Below are 19,412 nucleotides of genomic sequence, written 5' to 3' on the forward strand. Positions count from 1 at the left end.
CACAGCATAAATCACATTCTCTGTGATTCACCTCCCCTGTGTGTGTGTGTTGTTAGTCACTCAGTTGTGTCTGACTCTTTGTGACCCCATGCACTATAGCCCGACAGTCTCCTCTACTCATGGAATTCTACAGGCGTGGGTAGTCATCCCCTGCTCTGGGGGGTCTTCATGACCCAGGGATCGAACCTGGGTCTCCTGAGTTACAGGAGGATTCTTTACTGTATGAGCCGTCACAGAAGCACGACCCACCTTCTAGAGTAATGAAATAAAAACAAAAATAAACCAATGGGGCCTAATTCAATCTAAAAGCTTTTGCATAACAAAGGAAATAATAAGCAAGATGAAGAGACAACCTTCAGAATGGGTAGCAAATGAAACAACTGACAGAGGATTAATCTTCAAAATATACAAGCAGTTCATGCAGCTCAATACCAGAAAAACAACCCAATCAAAAAGTGGGCAGACAGACCTAAACAGACATTTCTCCAAAGGAGACATCCAGATGGCTAATAAATATATGAAAATATGCTCAACATGTTCAATTGATTTTAAATACAGAAATCGTTGGTGAAGAAATGGAGCAACTAGAACTCTCAGACCTTGCTGGTGGGAATGCACAGTTAAACATACACTCACCATGGTGGTGGTGGTGGTTTAGTTGCTAAGTCAAGTCTGACTCTTGTGACCCTATCAACTGTAGCCTGCCAGGATCCTCTGTCCATGGGATTTCCCAGGCAACATACAAACCTAGAATTCCACTACTGGATAGTTTCCCAGGATGAATGAAAACATATATCCACCAGACATGCTTATGAACATTGATGGTTTTACTTATAATAAACTGCTGACAACCCAATGACAATCATTAGGTCAATGGATAAATAAATGGTGGCTCATCTAGACAGTGGAATACCACTCAGCAATAAAAAGGAATGAACTGTTGATGGATGTATCATCACCAGTAAGTCTCTTCATGGTTATGTTAGGCAAAAGGATCAACACAATAAGCCAATACTACATTTTTCCGTTAATAAACTTTAGAAAAGCAGTATCTGCTTTATAGTAACAGAAATCAGCCTGAGGGACTTCCCTGGCGGTCTGGTGGTTAAGACGCCACACTTCCACTGCAGCAAAATCTTTGCTGCAAGGTAGCTGAGCCTCCCCCTCTGCCCAAATACCTTCTCTCTTACGTCTATACAGGCCATTGTTCCAAGAGATAAAACAAACTCATAGATTCTTTATCAAAATGATTTTCTGCAAGTATAGATGTGCATGTTTGTGTGTGTGTGTGTATTTGGCTGTTATGTAAGATAATATTCTTCATCAAATATATTCTGTCAGAGAAAAGACAATGTCCACTACGTTCGCTGATAAATTTTCGGGACATTGTCTGAAAAACAACTGTTATTATACAATATTGCTAAATTTCCAGTCTTTTGATTTAAATAAGTTGAACTATTTTCAGTGTTTTTTAATTTTTTTTTATTTTCAGTGTTTTAAAAGCAATTATATTTGTCTTTAGCGAGCTTATCAGTTTAGAAGTAAACTTTATATACCAATAAAATAAACTTTTATTTCACATTTTTATTTGTTTTATTATTTTCATGCACAAATATTTAATTCTTATGTAGTTAAATTTAACAGTCTTTCAGTATTCTGGGATCTGTATTTCTTTACAAAAGCCCACATACATATTCAGAGGTAACTTAAAAAGAAAAACAATTTCATTTGTTCATTATTGTATTTAAATCCATTTGAACCACTTAGAATTTATTTTAAAGCATGCCATATAGAACCAGGGTTATGGGTTTTTCAGATATTTTGTGAATTCAATAAATATTTCTAAAATAAAGGGAAATGAGGGAGAAAGAGAGACAGATCAACGGAGGGAATGAGAGGGAAGTAGATGGATGGAGGCAGGGAAGAAAAAAGAGAGAAGAACCAGCTTAGGGCAAAACTTCTCCTCCCTCTGGGTTAGGGCCAGGAGTGCCATATTTGGAGGTAAAAGAACAAGAGGTTAGAATGACTAGTGATATTAATAAGGGTCAGAGACTGTTAGAGAAGGAAAGAAAGCATCGTCCACAACTGTATCTACATATGACGAGCCTGACACCCAGAGAGACTGAGGAACTGGTTCAGTTCAGTTCAGTCGCTCAGTCGTGTCTGATTCTTTGCAACCCCATGGACTGCAGTATGCCAGGCCTCCCTGTCCATTACCAACTCCAGGAGTTTACTCAAGTTCATTTCCATTGAGTTGGTGATGCCATCTAACCATCTCATCCTCTGTCATTCCCTTCTCCTCCCACCTTCAATCTTTCCCAGCATCAGGGTCTTTTCCAGTGAGTCAGTTCCTCGCATCAGGTGGCCAAAGTATTGGAGTTTCAGCTTCAACATCAGTCCTTTCAATGAATATTCAAGACTGATTTCCTTTAGAATTGATGGGTTGGATCTCCTTGCAGTCCAAGGGACTCTCAAGAGTCTTTCCCACACCACAGTTCAAAAGCATCAATTCTTCGGTGCTCAGCTTTCTTTATAGTCCAACTCTCACATCCACACATGACTAATAGAAAAAAGCATAGCTTTGACTAGATGGACCTTTGTTGGCAAGCTAGAAGAACTGGTTAAGGTCACACAAAAATTTACTAGCTGAGTTAGACTGAATGACCATGGACTCCTGGGTGCTGGATCAGCCTTCTACAGGGTAGAAGGAGCTGCTTTCAGCAGGAAGTGATGCACTGGGGAGGGGCTGACCAGAAGGACCTCTAAGGATCTTACCACCTCTAAGATTCTAAGACTCAAAAATATACTTTTGAAGATCTATCCACAAAGGTTTCATAATCAAAGACAGGTGCTTTGAGTTGAATAAACTACAGATAGGTACAAAGTAGGTGTTCAGTAAATATCAAATCAATGAATGTGGATTGCATTTGCCCATAACAATAATTATTAGTCCTTGAGCTTAAGTGTGTGGCTGTAACAAACTTAGTGTCTATGATAGCTGAAGGGGTGCCAAGGGAAGTTAGCCTCATAGGAGCTGGGGGAGCAGGCAAAATTCACAGCTGGTCACCCTGAAGCTTCAGGCTCTCATTCAACCAATAGCATCGTTCAGATGGCCAAGGAGGCCGGTGGACAGGAAGGGCTGGGGAAGGACCTCTTCCACTTCCTTCACTCACTGGTCCCAACTTATTAACATCTGCCACATTTTCCCTATGTTCAGGGTAGACCTATAGTAGGGCTTTGCACGCAATTTTCCTTGATTCTGAAAACAACTTCATGGGGGAGGTACTCTTATCCCCACTTTACTCATTAAGAAAGACTAAAGTGTCCTTATTCAGCGAACCCATAGTGAACAAGTACTATGCAAATGCCAGACTCCAAAACTAGACCTGCTTTCAACACTCACCCCCAAACACACACACACACACACACACACACACACACACCCCACACCCATTATTTATGTGCTTCTGGAGACCTAGGACGGACCTCCCTGCCTCTGGGTGTTAGTTTGAGCACATCAGCTGTATTATACAAACCCCCAGGGGCTTGTTGCTTTCCTTGTCATTCCTACAAAGAGCACCCACTGAAATCTAGTTTCCCATCCAGTCCAGTTCAGTTCTGAAACTCAGAAGGCCTCCTAAGATTAGAACAGGGTAAACAGAACCAGGTACACTCATCCTCTGAAACAAGGGACAGCAAGAGAACTGTTTTCATGTGGTTTCCCCCATAGAACTCATTCTGTCTTTCCAGTCCTACATCAACCACAATGCTGCCCTATGTTATTGTTTAGAAACAATGAGTATTAAATCACAGACTCAACATAAGTCTTGGACACATTTTAGCTGTGTGGGTCACTTGTCCCATCCTTAAGGGTCTCATATCTCCGTGTCAGACTCTGGGTACCACAGGTAGGAGGCTCCACTGGTGGGCATTCTAAGAATCTCTCACTGAACTTAGGAACTAAGACTCATCACAGGGTCTAGGGATTGAATGAACAAGGAACAGTGCACAAAAAGGATTGGGTTTAGATTCAGTCATAGCAGCTGTCAGAAGCTGGAAAAACCAAGGCGCCTTCAGAGAGAGGCGCAGTTCCAGCAACCTCCTGATTTTAGCCTCCTTAGGCCTGGAGAGGGAAATGGCAACCCACTCCAGTATTCTTGCCTGGAGAACCCCATGGAGGGAGGAGCCCGGTAGGCTGTAGTCCATGGGGTCGCAAAGAGTCGGACAATACTGAGTGACTTCACTTCACTTCACTTCAGGCCTGTGAGGGCTTCCCTGGTGACCCAATGGTAAAGAATCTACCTGCCATGCAGGAGACTCAGATTCGATCCCTGGGTCAGGAAGATCCCCTGGAGGAGGAAATGACAACCCACTCCAGCATTCTTGCTGGGAAATCCCATGGACAGAGGAGCCTGGCGGGCTACAGTCCATGAAGTCACAAGAGTCGGACTTGACATCAGTTAAGCAGCAACGACAACAAAGACCTGTTTGATAAATGTAGACATACAGAGTCTTTAAGATAATGAATTTATAGTGTCTAAGCCACCAAATGTCTAGCAATTTGCTACAGAAGCAATAGAAAATACAGCCACGGGGCCTACACAAGCCCAGCAGTGCACTTGCCTATCAGTTCTCAAGTTCTGCTTTGACTGGCCATCCTGTCTGTCCTCCTGAGCTCCTACCAGCAATGCACTCCTTTCTGCTATCATCCCCCCCATTTCTGTCCAGAATCATCTAAAAATCTTTTTTATTATCAATAGCTCTGTCTTAAAAATTCAGTTCTGGATTCAAATCCTCCAGAAAGGTCATCTGGGAAACTCCTTTCAGCCCTTGTGGTTCTTTAACTCAGAACCACTGGGCACCGTCCTGGTTGGAAAGCTTTTGCTTGCTGTCTCTTTGTCATCATGTCTGTCTGGGTGGGGTTGGCAGGGGTCGGCTAAGTCTGGTTGTGTACATGAAGTCTGAACTTCTCCGAGATGAAGGACGGTGACTCAGAGTTTACAGGGAGCTGGGTCCACTACCACCTTGCCTTCGCTCACCCCCCAGGTGTGCATGTTCCCACAGGACTCAGACCAGCCCTCTTCAGTCTGGGCAGCTCCCAAGACGTGTCTGTCAGGGGCTCTGCCTTTGAGAGGAACGTTTCTCCTCTTAAGCTTACACCTCCAATTCCCCACCTCCCCAGATGACATTTGGAAAATTCAGACAAGAGGGTGCTATGATCCAGGGTCTCCATTCCCCGTCTCCCCAGTCTCTGAACCTTGGATCTGGGGGGTGCAAATTCTCCAAATGGCAACTCTGGATTGAACCCTAGCCAGGCATCCAGTCTGCCACAATGTTAGTCCAGCCAGGGAAATTCCTCTGTGCTTTTTCCACGAACTCATTTTTCCCCCACAGTCCTGGGAGGAAGGTAAGGGCCAGGAACCAATCCTAAGCCATTGTCTTCTTAGAGGTATCTTGGTCTCTCTCCCTTTCCTCATTCAGAGCTCTTTCTCAGATGTTACTTCCTCCGAGCAGCAAGCCTCTCATTAATCTGAGGAGTAACACCAGTGTCTCTTCATCCCCAGAGGGCCCCATGCTTTCTCATCATCCCCACAGAGGACAGTTTGCTGGAGTCTGGGTTCCCATCCAGGATAAGCTCAGCTGTAAACCACATCAAAAAGCCAGGGGCAAGAGAAAGCCCCAAGAACACTCATCTTTGGGGAAAAAGATACAGTGTTTTCCTCTGGTCTCAAGAAAGCCTTCTTTCCCACTTCAGGCCCCACATCAGTGCTGCTGTACTGGGTTCTGTGGTGACACAGGTAAGCCTTTAACTAGGTAAGCCTTTAACTAGGTAAGCCTTTAACTAGGAAATTCACGTAAGGGTTAGAGATGTTGCAGCTTGTGGAGCCGCTCACCCCACAGGACACCCCCATTCCAGCTGTGCACAAGCCCCTGCCAGCTGCAGCCCACTAATCCAGGGTGATAGACTGCAGATCACACCTCAATCATGTCACAAACTGGACCCAATAGGCAGGAGTCTCTAGACATGGATTTCTCCACAAGAGCAGCTCAAAAAGAAGACCTAGTGCTTAGAGGCTAAAGTGAGTGACTTGGGTTTGCTTGGGGGTCAGGCTTCCAGAGAGCGCAGACATGGGACTTGGTTTGAATTGATCAGTGCTGGGTATAAATCTGAGCCCTACTGTTAAGGCTTGCTGGGCTTCCCCAGTGGCTCAGCAATAAAGAATCTGCCTGCAATGCAGGAGACACAGAAGAAGCAGGTTCCATCTCTGGGAAGATACCCTGGAAGAGGACATGGCAGCCCATTCCAGTATTCTTGCCTGGAGAATACCAAGGACAGAGGAGCCTGGCGGGTTACAGTCCATGGGGTCACAAAGAGCTGGACACAACTGAGCATACACTCGCACACAAGGTTTGCCAGTGAGTACAAGGCTGACGGAGGGACAGCCCTTCTTCTTTAAATTGGAATGCCATGGCTGGTGGCCAGGACACAGCTTCAGATGCAGCTTTTATGGGGCCAGAGAGAAGGCCAGAGTTATGTCTACACACATCTTGAATCTTTCCACTTCTGATCATTTGTACTGCAAAATTTATTTTCCTTGAAAACTGAAGATTTTTAAAAAAATATCCTTTTAGTGAACTGAAGTTCTAAAGGACAGCATAAAGCTTGGAAATTTCACACACCCCTACTACACACACCTTCACACACATATTGACTCTAAAGAATCATAGGTCCAAGAAAATTTAAGTTCATTGGCATCATATGATGACAATGACTACAATGACAATGACTAATTTCTGAGCCCCTGGTCCATGCCCATCACTGTAACTAAGCAAATGACTCATTTAATCTCTGTCTTAGCTCACAAAGCTAGTACTATTATTATCTTCATTTTATATCTGAGTAAGCTGAGCGCTGAAGAATTGATGCTTTTGAATTGTGGTATTGGAGAAGACTCTTGAGAGTCTCTTGGACTGCAAGGAGATCCAACCACTCCATCCTAAAGGAAATCAGTCCTGAATATTCATTGGAAGGACTGATGCTGAAGCTGAAACTTCAATATTTTGACCACCTGATGTGAAGAACTGATTCATTTGAAAAGACCCTGATGCTGGGAAAGATTGAGGGCAGGAGGAGAAGGGGACGACAGAGGATGAGATGGTTGGATGGCATCACAGACTCAATAGACATGGGTTTGGGTAAACTGCTGGAGATGGTGATGGACAGGGAGTCCTGGCGTGCTGCCAGTTCATGGGGTCGCAAAGAGTTGGACACGACTGAGCAACTGAACTGAACTGAACTGAGGCTGAGGCTAAAAGAGGAAAGTAGTAGAGAGCAGCAGATTTATGTTCGACAAACATCAGATCAGAATCCAACCTAGGTCCAGAGCTTACGCTCCAAACCACTCGGGTTAAGTGGGCAGAGTCGGGATGTGGGCAAGGCGTGGGGATGTCTGGGGGATGTCCCCCTGGATACGGCCCCATCAGAGCAGTGCCCACCACTGGCTAGAATGCTGATGCCCTTCCAGTCCCTATCTAGTTCCAGGCTGGTCTCTGTGCCCTCCTGTGTTCCTTCTGCTCCCCGCCTTTGGATACATACACCAGGGGGTCCTCCCCAAAGGATGCTAATTTCCTGGCTTGAAACTCTGGCTTCCCATTCATTTCATGATCATAACTGGAGAAATGTGAGTGATGGAGGTTCCTCACCAGGGTGACAGCCCAGAAAGACACAAAGGGAGCTTTAAGAGGGCTCTCAGACTCTCTGGGTCATGACACAGACCCCCAGCATCGCCCTACACTCTGGGTATCCGATTGACTGACACAAATTCTCTCTTTCCATGTTCCCTCCTCTCCCTGTCTTTTTCTGTTTCCCTCTCACCTATTGGGTATTCCTACTCCTCCATTCCTGTTTCATTCCATTCTTGCCCTCTCTCTAAATGTCTGTTGCTGTGTTGTCTTTCCTCCTCCGCTCCTGTCTGCTTTCCTCTCTCCTTATCAGTAGATTTCCATGTTTTTCTTCTATGATTCCCTGTTTCTCAATGATTCTCATAGTCCCATTTTTTTCTCTTGTCTTTATCTCTCCTTCTGTGAACCCATGACCACCTACCAGCCTCTCTTCCTCCGCCTCCAGCCTTGTCTCACGGTCATTGGTTCTCTCTGTCTGTCTCTCTCTGTCTCTCCATCTCTGTCTCTGGTTGCCTTTCCCCTCAAGCTCCCAGGCCTGGCACCATGGCAAATCTGAGCCACCCTTCTGAATTTATCCTCTTGGGATTCTCCCCTCTTGGTGAACTGCAGATCCTGCTCTACGGGCCCTTCCTTGTGCTTTATCTTCTCGCCTTCATAGGAAACACAGTCATCATCATCACGATCTTCGTCGACACCCACCTCCACACACCTATGTACTTCTTCCTGGGCAACTTTTCCCTGCTGGAGATCCTGGTGACCATGACTGCCGTGCCCAGGATGCTCTCTGACCTTCTGGCCCCCCACAAGGTCATCTCCTTCACCGGTTGCATGGTCCAGTTCTACTTCTACTTCTCCCTGGGCTCCACCTCCTTCCTCATCCTGTCCGACATGGCCCTGGACCGCTTTGTGGCCATCTGCCACCCCCTGCACTACGGCACTTTGATGAGCGGGGCTGTGTGTGCCCAGCTAGCAGGGGCTGCCTGGGCAACTCCTTTCCTGGCCATGGTGCCCACTGTCTTCTCCCGGGTTCATCTCAATTACTGCCACGGCAACGTCATTAACCACTTCTTCTGTGACAACGCCCCTCTGCTGCAGCTGTCCTGCTCAGACACCAGGCTGCTGGGATCCTGGGACCTTGTGATGGCCCTGGCCTTTGTCCTCAGCTCCTTCCTGGTGACCCTCGTCTCCTATGGTTACATCGTGAGCACCGTGCTCCGTCTCCCCTCTGCCAGCGGCCGCCAGAAGGCCTTCTCCACGTGCGGCTCTCACCTCACCCTGGTCTTCACTGGCTACAGCAGCACCATCTTCCTCTATGTCCGGCCTGGCAAAGCACACTCTGCGGAGGTCAACAAGACTGTGGCCCTGGTGACGTCTGTCCTCACGCCCTTCCTCAACCCCTTTATCCTCACCCTCCGCAACGAGACGTTCAAGGCTGTGCTACGAGGCCAGATGCAGAGGCTGAAGGGCCTCCTCCAGGTATCGTGAGGGGCCCGAGGGACCCAGCCAGGCTCAACCAGCCAGGTCATTCTCTGAGCAGGCAGGGTACCAACCTGGGCAGGATGACCCGTTTCAGACTTTCCCTCTGTGCCTGAGAGTGGTAACCACAATGAGTCTTTGGTAGCACCCTGGCTGGCCTGAAGGTCTCAAAGACCATGTGGCATTCCCCCCCTTATCCACTAGCAGTGACAAGAACTCGGAATGTAGCCTGGAGTCTGGGGAACCACGACTGGGGCTTTTAATAAAGGGAAGTGCATGAGCTTGCCATTCAAGGAAGGGCAGACAGAAAGTTTTCTCTGATGAAGAAACACTACCCAGCCGCAGTGTGTGTGTGTGTGTGTGTGTGTGTGTGTGTGTGTGTGTGTGTGTTTGTACACACATGCACACACCGCACTGCTAAGTGTGTGCACCATGAGTACGTGGTCTACATGGAACTAAGCTGAAGAGCAACACTTACCAAAGTCATTATCTCTCAAGTGTACAGAATTCATTACATAAGAATTCGTCTGTTCATTCATTTCACCAACGCTGAGCAGACTCTGTGTGTCAGGCACCACAACTGTGCCCAGGGCAGGTTAAAGTGTAAACAAGACATTGATGGTTTTCAAATCTCTTAGTTCTATGAAGGGAAAGAATGGTATGGTAAAGAGCAGCTTACAGGGACTTGGCTGGCAATTCAATGGTTAAGACTCTGTGCTTCCACGGCAGGAGGTGCAGATTTGACTCCTGGTCAGGAAACTAAGATCCTACATGCCATGTGATGTGGCAAAAAGTAAAAAAGGATCTGCTTATGCGGCAGGTGATGTGTAATAATGGATTCAAAGAAAGGTTTATGGGAGCAGATAAGAGGAACATTGAGACCAGACTGCGGACTGGGGGACAGTTTCCTGATAAGGTGACGCCCGAGTAACACTTTGAATGTAAGATGGACACTGTGAGCAGGCAATCCACCAGCTAAGCCTTGTGCAGAGAAAATAAATTTAAAGAAAGCAAGATACATCTTCATTAAGTATAAGAATTAAGAGCAAATCTTTCAGGAATTGTATGGGTTCTAGAGAGGAAATATTAAGAGATTTTTGTTGTTGTTTAGTTGCTCAGTCATGTCCGGCTCTTTGTGACCCCATGGACTGCAGCACACCAGGCTTCCCTGTCCTTAACCATCTCCCAGAGTTTGCTCCAACTCCTGTCCATTGAGTTGAGGATGTCAACAGAGATTTTTAGAAAGATAAAAATAAACTATTCTACTGTATGATTAGAAACATTCACCTGCTTAAAGGCAGAAGATTGTGGTGAATACAGTAAATTGCTTTGTCCAGTCATTATACTCATGTGCACACACACACACACACACACACACACACACACACACGTGTGTGTGTGTAAAGTTCCTGAAAGCCTATTAGGTTCCATATACCCTCAGGAATGAAATGTCAGCTCCCATTGAGTTTCCCTCCCATAACTCATGTGTGAAATTTTCCAGATCCTTCAGGTACATTCTCCTTAGAATCATGTTCTCATCGATTTCATTCTATCTGGGATTTTCTAAAACAGCCCCAGTGTAAAATATTCTGCCAAGCTATTTCTGTAAAAACAGTTAAATTTACCAAACGGCATTTCCCAGTAAACATCAATGAGTTCACTCATCAAGGGAGTACTCCTAGCCCTGCTTATAAGATGAGAATAAAACTACCAATTTACCAGAAGTGTCGAGCTTAGCTCTGCTGTGTGGGAGTGAACAAGGCTGGACTGTGGGCTATGGTGGTGGGCACAGATGCCCTAGCTTTGGAGCCGTGGCTCCCTGAGGAGTGCCTGCTGGCCATCAGTGCCACCCCGGAGACCCCCTTCCTAACTGAGGTGCCCCTTTCTCTGACTTTCTGAAAAGTTCTTTTAGAAGATCTCTTTAGGTACCTCATTTCATCTTCTGCTGGAAAATCTGTCTTCTCCAGTTATACATCAGAGCAATGACTCTGGTGTTTGCTATTGCTGTTGAAACAATTGCTTTATTTTTTTCTAAATTATCCTCTTTTTACCACCTCAAATAGTAAATAGCTTCCCTAGTGGCTCAGCTGGTAAAGAATCCACCTGCAATGTGGGAGACCTGGGTTCAATCCCTGGGTTTGGAAGATCCCCTGGAAAAGGGAATGGCTACCACTCCAGTATTCTGGCCTGGAGAATTCTACGGACTATAGTATGTGGGGTCGCAAAGAGTCGGACATGACTTTCACTCACATAACACAAATAAAAACTTGATGAACGAATTAAAGAGAATTCTACTGATAATATGTTACCATGTTTTTTCACACTTTATCAACTATTTTTATGCATTTTTTTCCACCTGCTTTTATTCTCAGAGTAATTCAATGAGGTAAAAATACACAGATCACTCAATACCAGCAATGTACTCCACTCACTGGCTGGTAAAGATCAAAGAAATGTGGATTCTAAATTCAAAGTATTCTCCAACTGTGAGAGAGAGGAAAAAGTACAATTAATTCCACCACATTTTAATAAAGGGTTCTCCTACTTGTAACAAGTGCTACAAGAGCCCTGAAGGGAAAAACCAATTCTCGGGCTGCAGCTGAGCAGTACTTTTTTAAAAAAAAAAAAAATTTTTTTTTAAATTCACTTATTTATTTGTCTGTGTCCAGTCTTAGCTGTGGCACCAGGATCTTCACTGCATTATGTGGGATCTTTCATTGTGGCACATGGACTCTCTATTTGTGTTCTGCAGAGACCCCCATGGGCTTCAGTAGCTGATATGTGTGGCCTTAGTTGGTCCAAGGCATGTGGGGTCCTAGTTCTGCAACCAGGGATCAAACCTGCATTCCCTGAATTGCAAAGTGGATCCTTATTCACTAGACCACCAGGGAAGTCATACAAGGAGTGCTTTCTCACCGTCTAATAGATAAAGTAGCCACGGCTGAGTGAAAGAATGAGTTGGTCAGAACAATGACAGAACTGACTGCAGTATCTGGTTTTTCAAACTTCTATTCCATCTCTCCATCCTCAGAAATTCTCCTGTCCAGATCAAAGCTAGATTAATTAAAAGTTAGAATCTCCAGAGTCTGAAGTCCCTCAGTATAGACTCCTCTAGCCCCAGAGATGGGGGAGCCTGGTGGGCTGCTGTCTATGGGGTCGCACAGAGTCGGACACGACTGAAGTGACTTAGCAGCAGCCCTTCTATTTCATGTGTATTCATCACGTTCCCATCAAATTTATAGACTGATCATGGCAATTATTCTAGTAACTCCTTCACAACAGTAACTGTATGTTTACACCCCTTGCCGGAAAGGAACACTTACAGTTAGAAAAGAACCATAGATTCAGTGTCACTTTTAAAATCTTTTGTATTTCACTTACCACAATAGAATCCACAAACACTTGAAAGAAAATAACACATATTCAATTATAAATAAAACACATATGCAAGAAATAATTTTATTCAGTCTAGTTGCAATGTTAATTTTTTGCTTTACCATTTTCCCCAGGAAATGGAAACAATTGATCTATTTGTTAGTCTACATAAAGGCACTTGATTTAAGGTCATTTCACTGAAGGCAATAGCCTTCCCATTCCACAGCAGTAGCTTATAGTGGAACATAATTGCCAGCAGGCAGGGTGAGATAGTAATATTGAGAGCTAATTTATAAATATATATATATATACATTTACATACATATATATACTTTGGCCACCTGATGCAAAGAACTGACTCATTGGAAAACATCCTGATGCTAGGAAAGATTGAAGACAGGAGGAGAAGGGGATGACAGAGGATAAGATGGCTGGATGAACATGAGTTTGAGCAAGCTCTGGGAGTTGGTGATGGACAGGGAAGCCTGGCATGCTGTAGCCCATGGGGTCGCAAAGAGTCGGACATGACTGAGTGACTAAACTGAACTGATGATATATATATATATGTACACACACACACACACACACACACACACACACACACACACACACACAAACATACACACACACATTGGACTTCCCTGGTGGCTCAGAAGTAAAGAATCTGCCTGCAACGCAGGAGACCCCTCGGTCTGGAAGATCCCCTGGTGAAGGTAATGGCTGCCCATCGCAGTATTCTTACCTAGAGAATCTCATGAACAGAGAAGCCTGGTGGGCTACAGCCCATGGGGTTGAAAAGAGTTGGACACAACTAAGTGACTAAGCACAATGTTGCCTAAACATATATATATGTACACACACATGTATATATTCTAGGAATCTTTATTTTTGCATTTTACGTTTAGGTCTTAGAGCCGTTTTGAGTTATTTTTTAGTGAAAAGTGTAAGGTAAACATCTAGATTTTCTGTCTCTTCATATGAATGATTTTTTAAATTTTATATTGGAGTATAGTTGATTAAAAATTTTTCAGGTGTAGAGCAAAGTGATTCAGTTATACACATACGTGTATCTATTCTGTTTTAAATTCTTCTCCCCTTTAGGTTATTATAGAATATTGAGCAGAATTTCCTGTGCTATACAGCAGGTCCTTGTTGGTTATCTATTTAAAATATAGAAGAATTTATGTGGACAATCCCAAATTCCCAATCTATACCTCCTCACCTAGAGCTAACTTAAATATAGGTAAAAACGATGGCAGGATTTCCTGACTCTAAAATGCATCCCCCATCTTCCCTTCATTTGTCCAACATTCCAGCCTCAGAGATACAATGTCCTAGTAAGCGACCATTAGAAATACAAGGTTCTGAAAAGCTAGCACAAGAACCCATTGTCACAAATGTAAATCCGAATGAGAAATGAAAGTAGATTCATTCCTTCCTGCTTAAGGGACTAGGGAGCAAGAAACCGAGATATGGATGTTTTGATGCAGATGATAAAGGAATCAAGTCATTTTCATACAAAAATCAGGCCTGATTCCTAGAATGACCAGTCATACCATGAAGGCCCTGCATTTTAGGAGTGAGGTGAGGTGCAAAACTTTCTAAGGCCAATGTGGAAATTTTCAGCAGTGCCTACGGAGCACCATGTTTTTATCAATCTAGTTCCACCAACTCCTTAAACTTTAAATTTCCAATTGTAAATAGGATCCTTGCAACCATGCCTGATGAATACGGAAGAAAAGTGAGTGACCCAGGGACCTGCTGGTAAATATTAATCTCTGGCCCTCCAGTTGTAGCATTTGCTGACTTCCAGCATTCACCAGTTTCCTTGCTGTCAGTTTCACTCCCGTCATGTCTAATTCAAGCTACCAAGATGGCATCACTGAGCTTGGAGACCGGTATTTCTACCATGTCGATACAAGTAACACAGACAACTTCAGTGGGATAGAACAAAGTAAAAGGCAGTAAAATGATGAGGAGCTTTTGAGTTTTGATTACCTTTGTTTTTAACATAATCTACTTCATTGCACATGTCTATTATTTAATTTTTAATAATAAGTATGTTTAATTCCTAAAATTTTAACTATCAGTTTTCAGGAGGGCTCCAGACCATCAGCATAGCATTCATTCTGCCTGGGGTTTCCCCTTAGATCTTGTTCCCTATTCAACCCAGCATCTTTGTCCTTCTCCTTCCCTTGAGAGTGACAAGCATCATATCTTATGTAAGGGAAACTCATGGAATTGCCCTTTAGTAGAACTATTCCTAAACTCTTTATTAACTTACTTAGGTCTTTTTCAAAATTGAAGGCAATAAATTGCAGCCCTGAAGGTAAATAGTACCTTTGTGAATATAGTAGAATTGCCCTAGCATGCAAAAGTTTCCATAGTAAAGCCCTGTATATCTATTATAAAGCTCATCATCTTATGACTTCAGTGAGTGAAGCATCTTTCAGAGGACACTTGTGACCCCCTCCCCCCAATCAAGAGACCTGGATTTGATGAGGTGAAGAGACCCATGATCACTCTCCAGGGATCATTCATTAATTCCATCTCTCCAGACTTGCACTGCCCACACGATATGTCATTTTCATGTCTATGTTACTTTCTACATTAAGTTGCCCCTCTGGAATTCACTTTTCTCCTTTTTGGCACTTGTGAAGCCTCAACTCAAATGACACCACGTTTGAGAAGATTCAATCTAACAAACTCCCTCCCTGTATTCCCAGCATGCTCTGCATATTCTAGTATTAATATCATCACTTCTCAAATATTAGTGTGCATGTGAATCACCCAGGAGTCTTGTTAAAATGAAGATTTGGGTCCAGAAGTTCTGGGGTGGAGTCCAGATTTTGCATTTCCAAAAAGCTCCCAGGAGATGCCAATGTGGTTCCAGGGATCACAATTTGAGTAGCAAGGAACCACAGGCAAGTGTGTTAAGAATGTCATGCCTGTGAGATGCTGCCAACGACAGGGCAGTTACTGTGACGGGACAAAGCTCTTTACACCTTCTCCAGAACTGGTGAGTCAGAGAGCCCAGTCCTACAGGAATACTGTGAAAAATGGGCCAAGGGCTGCTGCAGGCTGTTGGGTACTTTTTTTAACTCTTTTTTTGTTACTGATTATTTTATTAAATTAATTTTTATTGGAGTATAATTGCTTAAAAACTTGTGTTAGTTTCTACTGTACAACAGAGTAAATCGGTTGTATGTATACATATATCCCCTCTTTTCTGGATTTCCTTTCCATTTAGGTCACCAGAAAGCATGGAGGAGAGTTCCCTGAGCTATATAACAGGTGTATATCAGTTATCTATTTTATACATAGTATCAAGAGTGTATATATGTCAATCCCAGTCTCCCAATTCCTCCCCACTTTGGCCTCCACACATTTGTTCTCTGTGCCTTTGTCTCTTCGCTGCAAAACAGGAATAGAGGCACAGAGGTAGTTTTAAATTTTTAGAGGGAGGGTGCAGAGATGAGAGTCGCAGGAAAGAGTCTCTCCGGAGGAAAACCTGAGCGGATTTGTGTGCTGATTATCGAGAAGCAAAAAAGTTGAAGGAAAGTGCTTGCCTATCAGAAGGAGATAATTGCCTCCCATTTAGTTCTTCAGTTTTTTTTCCCACAAAGTTTGCTAGGGTGGTAAGTAATTAGTCCCTTGAGACTTAGAGGAGAGAAAGTTCTCAGAATGAAAAAAAAATGTTTTCCCAGTGGGCCTTTACTGCAGAATAAAAGTACCTGCCTGCTTTTTTTTGGAGAGGCCCACGGATGGGAACGTGTCCTATGGTAGTTATTTAAAAAACAACAACAACAACAACAACAAAAAAAACCAGTTGAATTGGAGACCAAGCTTCTTGGTCATAAGAGGAGACTCAGGCCCCCAGGCCACATATCCTGGGACACTTGTTCCTCCCACCACCTCCTTTCTTCACAACACTGGGTTTGAGGGGTGGTCCCCATGCTGTGACTGTCTCCACTGTACATGATGACCAGGGCCTCTCTAGAATCCTGTGAACAGAACTAGTTCCAGATGTCAGGGGGCATCTGCATCTATTCTTGGTCCTGTTTTGTGAATTCCAGGGCCGTCCAGATTACGTCTGTTATAAGAAATCAGATGCCAAAGCTATTTCCACTTTGGCACTGACTCCCGAAACCATTCCCAGCTTTCCAAGGATACCTTCCTTCATCAGCCCTCCAGCCCACTACCCACAAGACCCATCTTGTTCCATTTCCTCCTCATCTGCCTTCTACCACCTCTGTCTTCCCCTCAGGGCTGCTGACAGTCTCCCAGCCAGGTGACTCCCAGGAACCCCATCCTCTGAGGGTCCTCTCTCTAGGTTCTGTGGTTCTGCGGGATCTGTGGTTCCGCAGAAGAGGAGGAGAAGAGCTAGCCCTTGAGAAGTGGGAGGTAGCGAGTGTGGGGACAGCAATCCAGCTTTCGTCCTCTCTTTCCTGTATGCAGAGGAAGGATTAAAACATTTAAAAAATGAAAAGGGCATGCCCTTCTTTCTAGGCATGGGGCCCTCATGACCTTGCTATATAAGAGGGATGGGAAAGTGGCCCCCTGAGTCATTTCTGTTTAAAAGTCAAGAGGTCCTGGGCTCAGGAGGGAGCAGTGGGCAGCCCAGGTGTGAGTGGTGCTTCTGCTGCAGGAGCTGTCCCAGACGGGGGTCCCAGGAGCTGTCCCGGATGGGGTCCTGGTGAGAGGCACAAAGTTTTTTCTGTTTTGAGGATGCCAATCTGCTCAGCTCTTTTCTGAGAACCTCCCACTTTCAGGACCCCAGCCTAGACTCTGAAACCAGTTCCTGAGAAAGGAACACAACCTAAAAAAAAAGACTGCACACAAAGAAACATAAAGGAATGAGAACAAAATCATAGAGCAGGACCTTGGAGAGAGAATTTAACAGCACATTTCATAATAACAGCTATATTTACTGAGTCCTCCCTACATTGCAAGTCCCTGTGCAAGAGCTTGATTTGGATTATCTTTTTGAATTGAGATTGCTTGTGGCTCAGCTGGTGAAGAATCTGCCTCCAATGCTGGAGACTTGGGTTCGATCCCTGGGTTGGGAATATCTCCTGGAGAAGGGAAAGGCTACACACTCCAGTATTGTGGCCTATGGTTCTGAAGCTTCCCAGGTGGCTCAAACGGTAAAGAGTCTGCCTGCAATGTCAGAGACCCTGGTTCGATCCCTGGGTTGGGAGGATCTCCTAGAAAAAAAAATGGCAAACCACTCCAGTATTCTTGTCTGGAAAATCCCATGGACGGAAGAACCTGGCTATAGTCCGTGGGGTCACAAAGAGTCGGACATGACTGAGCAACTTCAATCAAAAAGTTTTGCAATTTGAATTGCCATCATCACACTGTTTTCACCCCCAGCTGCCTTGAAATCATCCTTTCCTTAACTAGTGCAGGCTCACAGACGCCTGCCTTTGAGACATTTGGATGATGTGAATTCATCCGCTCCCTGTGGAGAGTGAACAGAGACTTCAGTGGGCATAGAGGGCAGGAGAGACAAGGAAGGAGACTAAGAAGCCCCAGCTTGGGCACCTGAGTGCCACCCGTAGTGGATGGTCCCCCCTCCTTGCTCTCAACTGAGGGTGGCTGGGCGTCTTAGGAGGATCCTTTCGGACGCAACCTCCGTGATCTTTTGCTGGTACTGCTAAGTCACTTCAGTCGTGTCCGACTCTGTGTGACCCCATAGACGGCAGCCCACCAGGCTCCCTGTCCCTGGGATTCTGCAGGCAAGAACACTGGAGTGGGTTGCCATTTCCTTCTCCAATGCATGCAAGTGAAAGTGAAAGTGAAGTCGCTCAGTCATGTCCGACTCTTAGCAACCCCATGGGCTGCAGCCTACCAGGCTCCTCCATCCATGGGATTTTCCAGACAAGAGTACTGGAGTGGGGTGCCATTGCCTTCTCCACTGTGACCTTTTGGACCTTCTCATTCCGGAAGGTGAAGATGAAGTGGTTGAGGAATGGGGTCACCAGGGCAGTCATCAGCGCCACCACCTTGTTGAGCTGCGCGGAGGGGCCCTTGTCTGGTCTCTGAAGAGCAAGGACAGGAAGAAGTCCATGAGCGCGGTGTGCTGGGTATTGGAGCAGGACCGCTTGAGCAGCGGGGCAGAGTCACAGATGTGGTGGTCAGTGACGCTGGGGACGCAGAACCAGAGCTGGGTTTTCTGTAGGGTTGGGGAGATGATGGAGAGGAACCCCACCACCCTGCAGACCACCACCAGCTTCACACAAACCAGCCTGTTCATGATGGTCGGGTAGTGTAGAGGGCGGCAGATGGCCATGGAGCGATCAGAGGCCATGACTGTGAGGAGCAGGATGTTGGTGGAGCCCAGGGAGAAGTAAAAGAAAGACTGGGTCAGGCATTCAGCTAGGGCCATGGTCCTGCGAGGGGACAGCAGGTCAGCCAGCATCCTAGGGGCCACAGTGGAGGTGACCAGCACCTCCCTGAGGGAGAAGGTGCAGAGGAAGAAGTACATGGGTGAGTGGGGCCCCAGGTCCAGGCACGTGAGGGTGACAGTGGCCAGGTTCCCCAGAACGGTCAGCACCTATATCAATAGGATGAAGGCAAACAGGAAGGACTGGAACCTGATACAGATGAGAAAACCCTAGGAGAACAAGCTCCCTGATGACACTGAGGATACTCATGGCACTTGATGCCCCTTCTCTGGACTGCCTGTGAGACGCCAGGAAGTCTTATTGAGGAATGGCCACCAGCCTCTCTCTTGACCTTGCTCCCTGATGGCTGACCCAGCTTCCCAAGCAGACTGGCCTGTATGCATAGTCAAATTCAACATCCAGGAGACACAGTCCCAAGGGCAGAAGGTCCCAAGGGGCAAGGAACTGATTGGCTCTGCTGGACAGAGT

The 19,412-nt window shown here is 45.4% G+C and overlaps 1 protein-coding gene and 1 pseudogene across 1 annotated transcript; one reads left to right on the forward strand and one right to left on the reverse strand.

The window, feature by feature from the left end:
- The first annotated feature begins 8,226 nt into the window (after positions 1–8,226).
- OR6V1 (olfactory receptor family 6 subfamily V member 1) lies at positions 8,227–9,168 on the forward strand. The gene has a single exon (XM_065938510.1). It carries the CDS (start codon positions 8,227–8,229, stop codon positions 9,166–9,168), a length of 942 nt encoding a protein of 313 aa, XP_065794582.1.
- Positions 9,169–17,116: 7,948 nt separating this feature from the next.
- On the reverse strand, positions 17,117–19,193 carry LOC136170360 (olfactory receptor 6V1-like; annotated as a pseudogene).
- Positions 19,194–19,412: the final 219 nt, after the last annotated feature.

Source organism: Muntiacus reevesi, chromosome 6 (assembly GCF_963930625.1).
Source record: "Muntiacus reevesi chromosome 6, mMunRee1.1, whole genome shotgun sequence".
Taxonomy (NCBI): Eukaryota; Metazoa; Chordata; class Mammalia; order Artiodactyla; family Cervidae; genus Muntiacus; species Muntiacus reevesi.

Bases quoted from the DNA above. Each gene is read 5' to 3' on its own strand.
- OR6V1 (XM_065938510.1), top strand. From the start codon at position 8,227: ATGGCAAATCTGAGCCACCCTTCTGAATTTATCCTCTTGGGATTCTCC.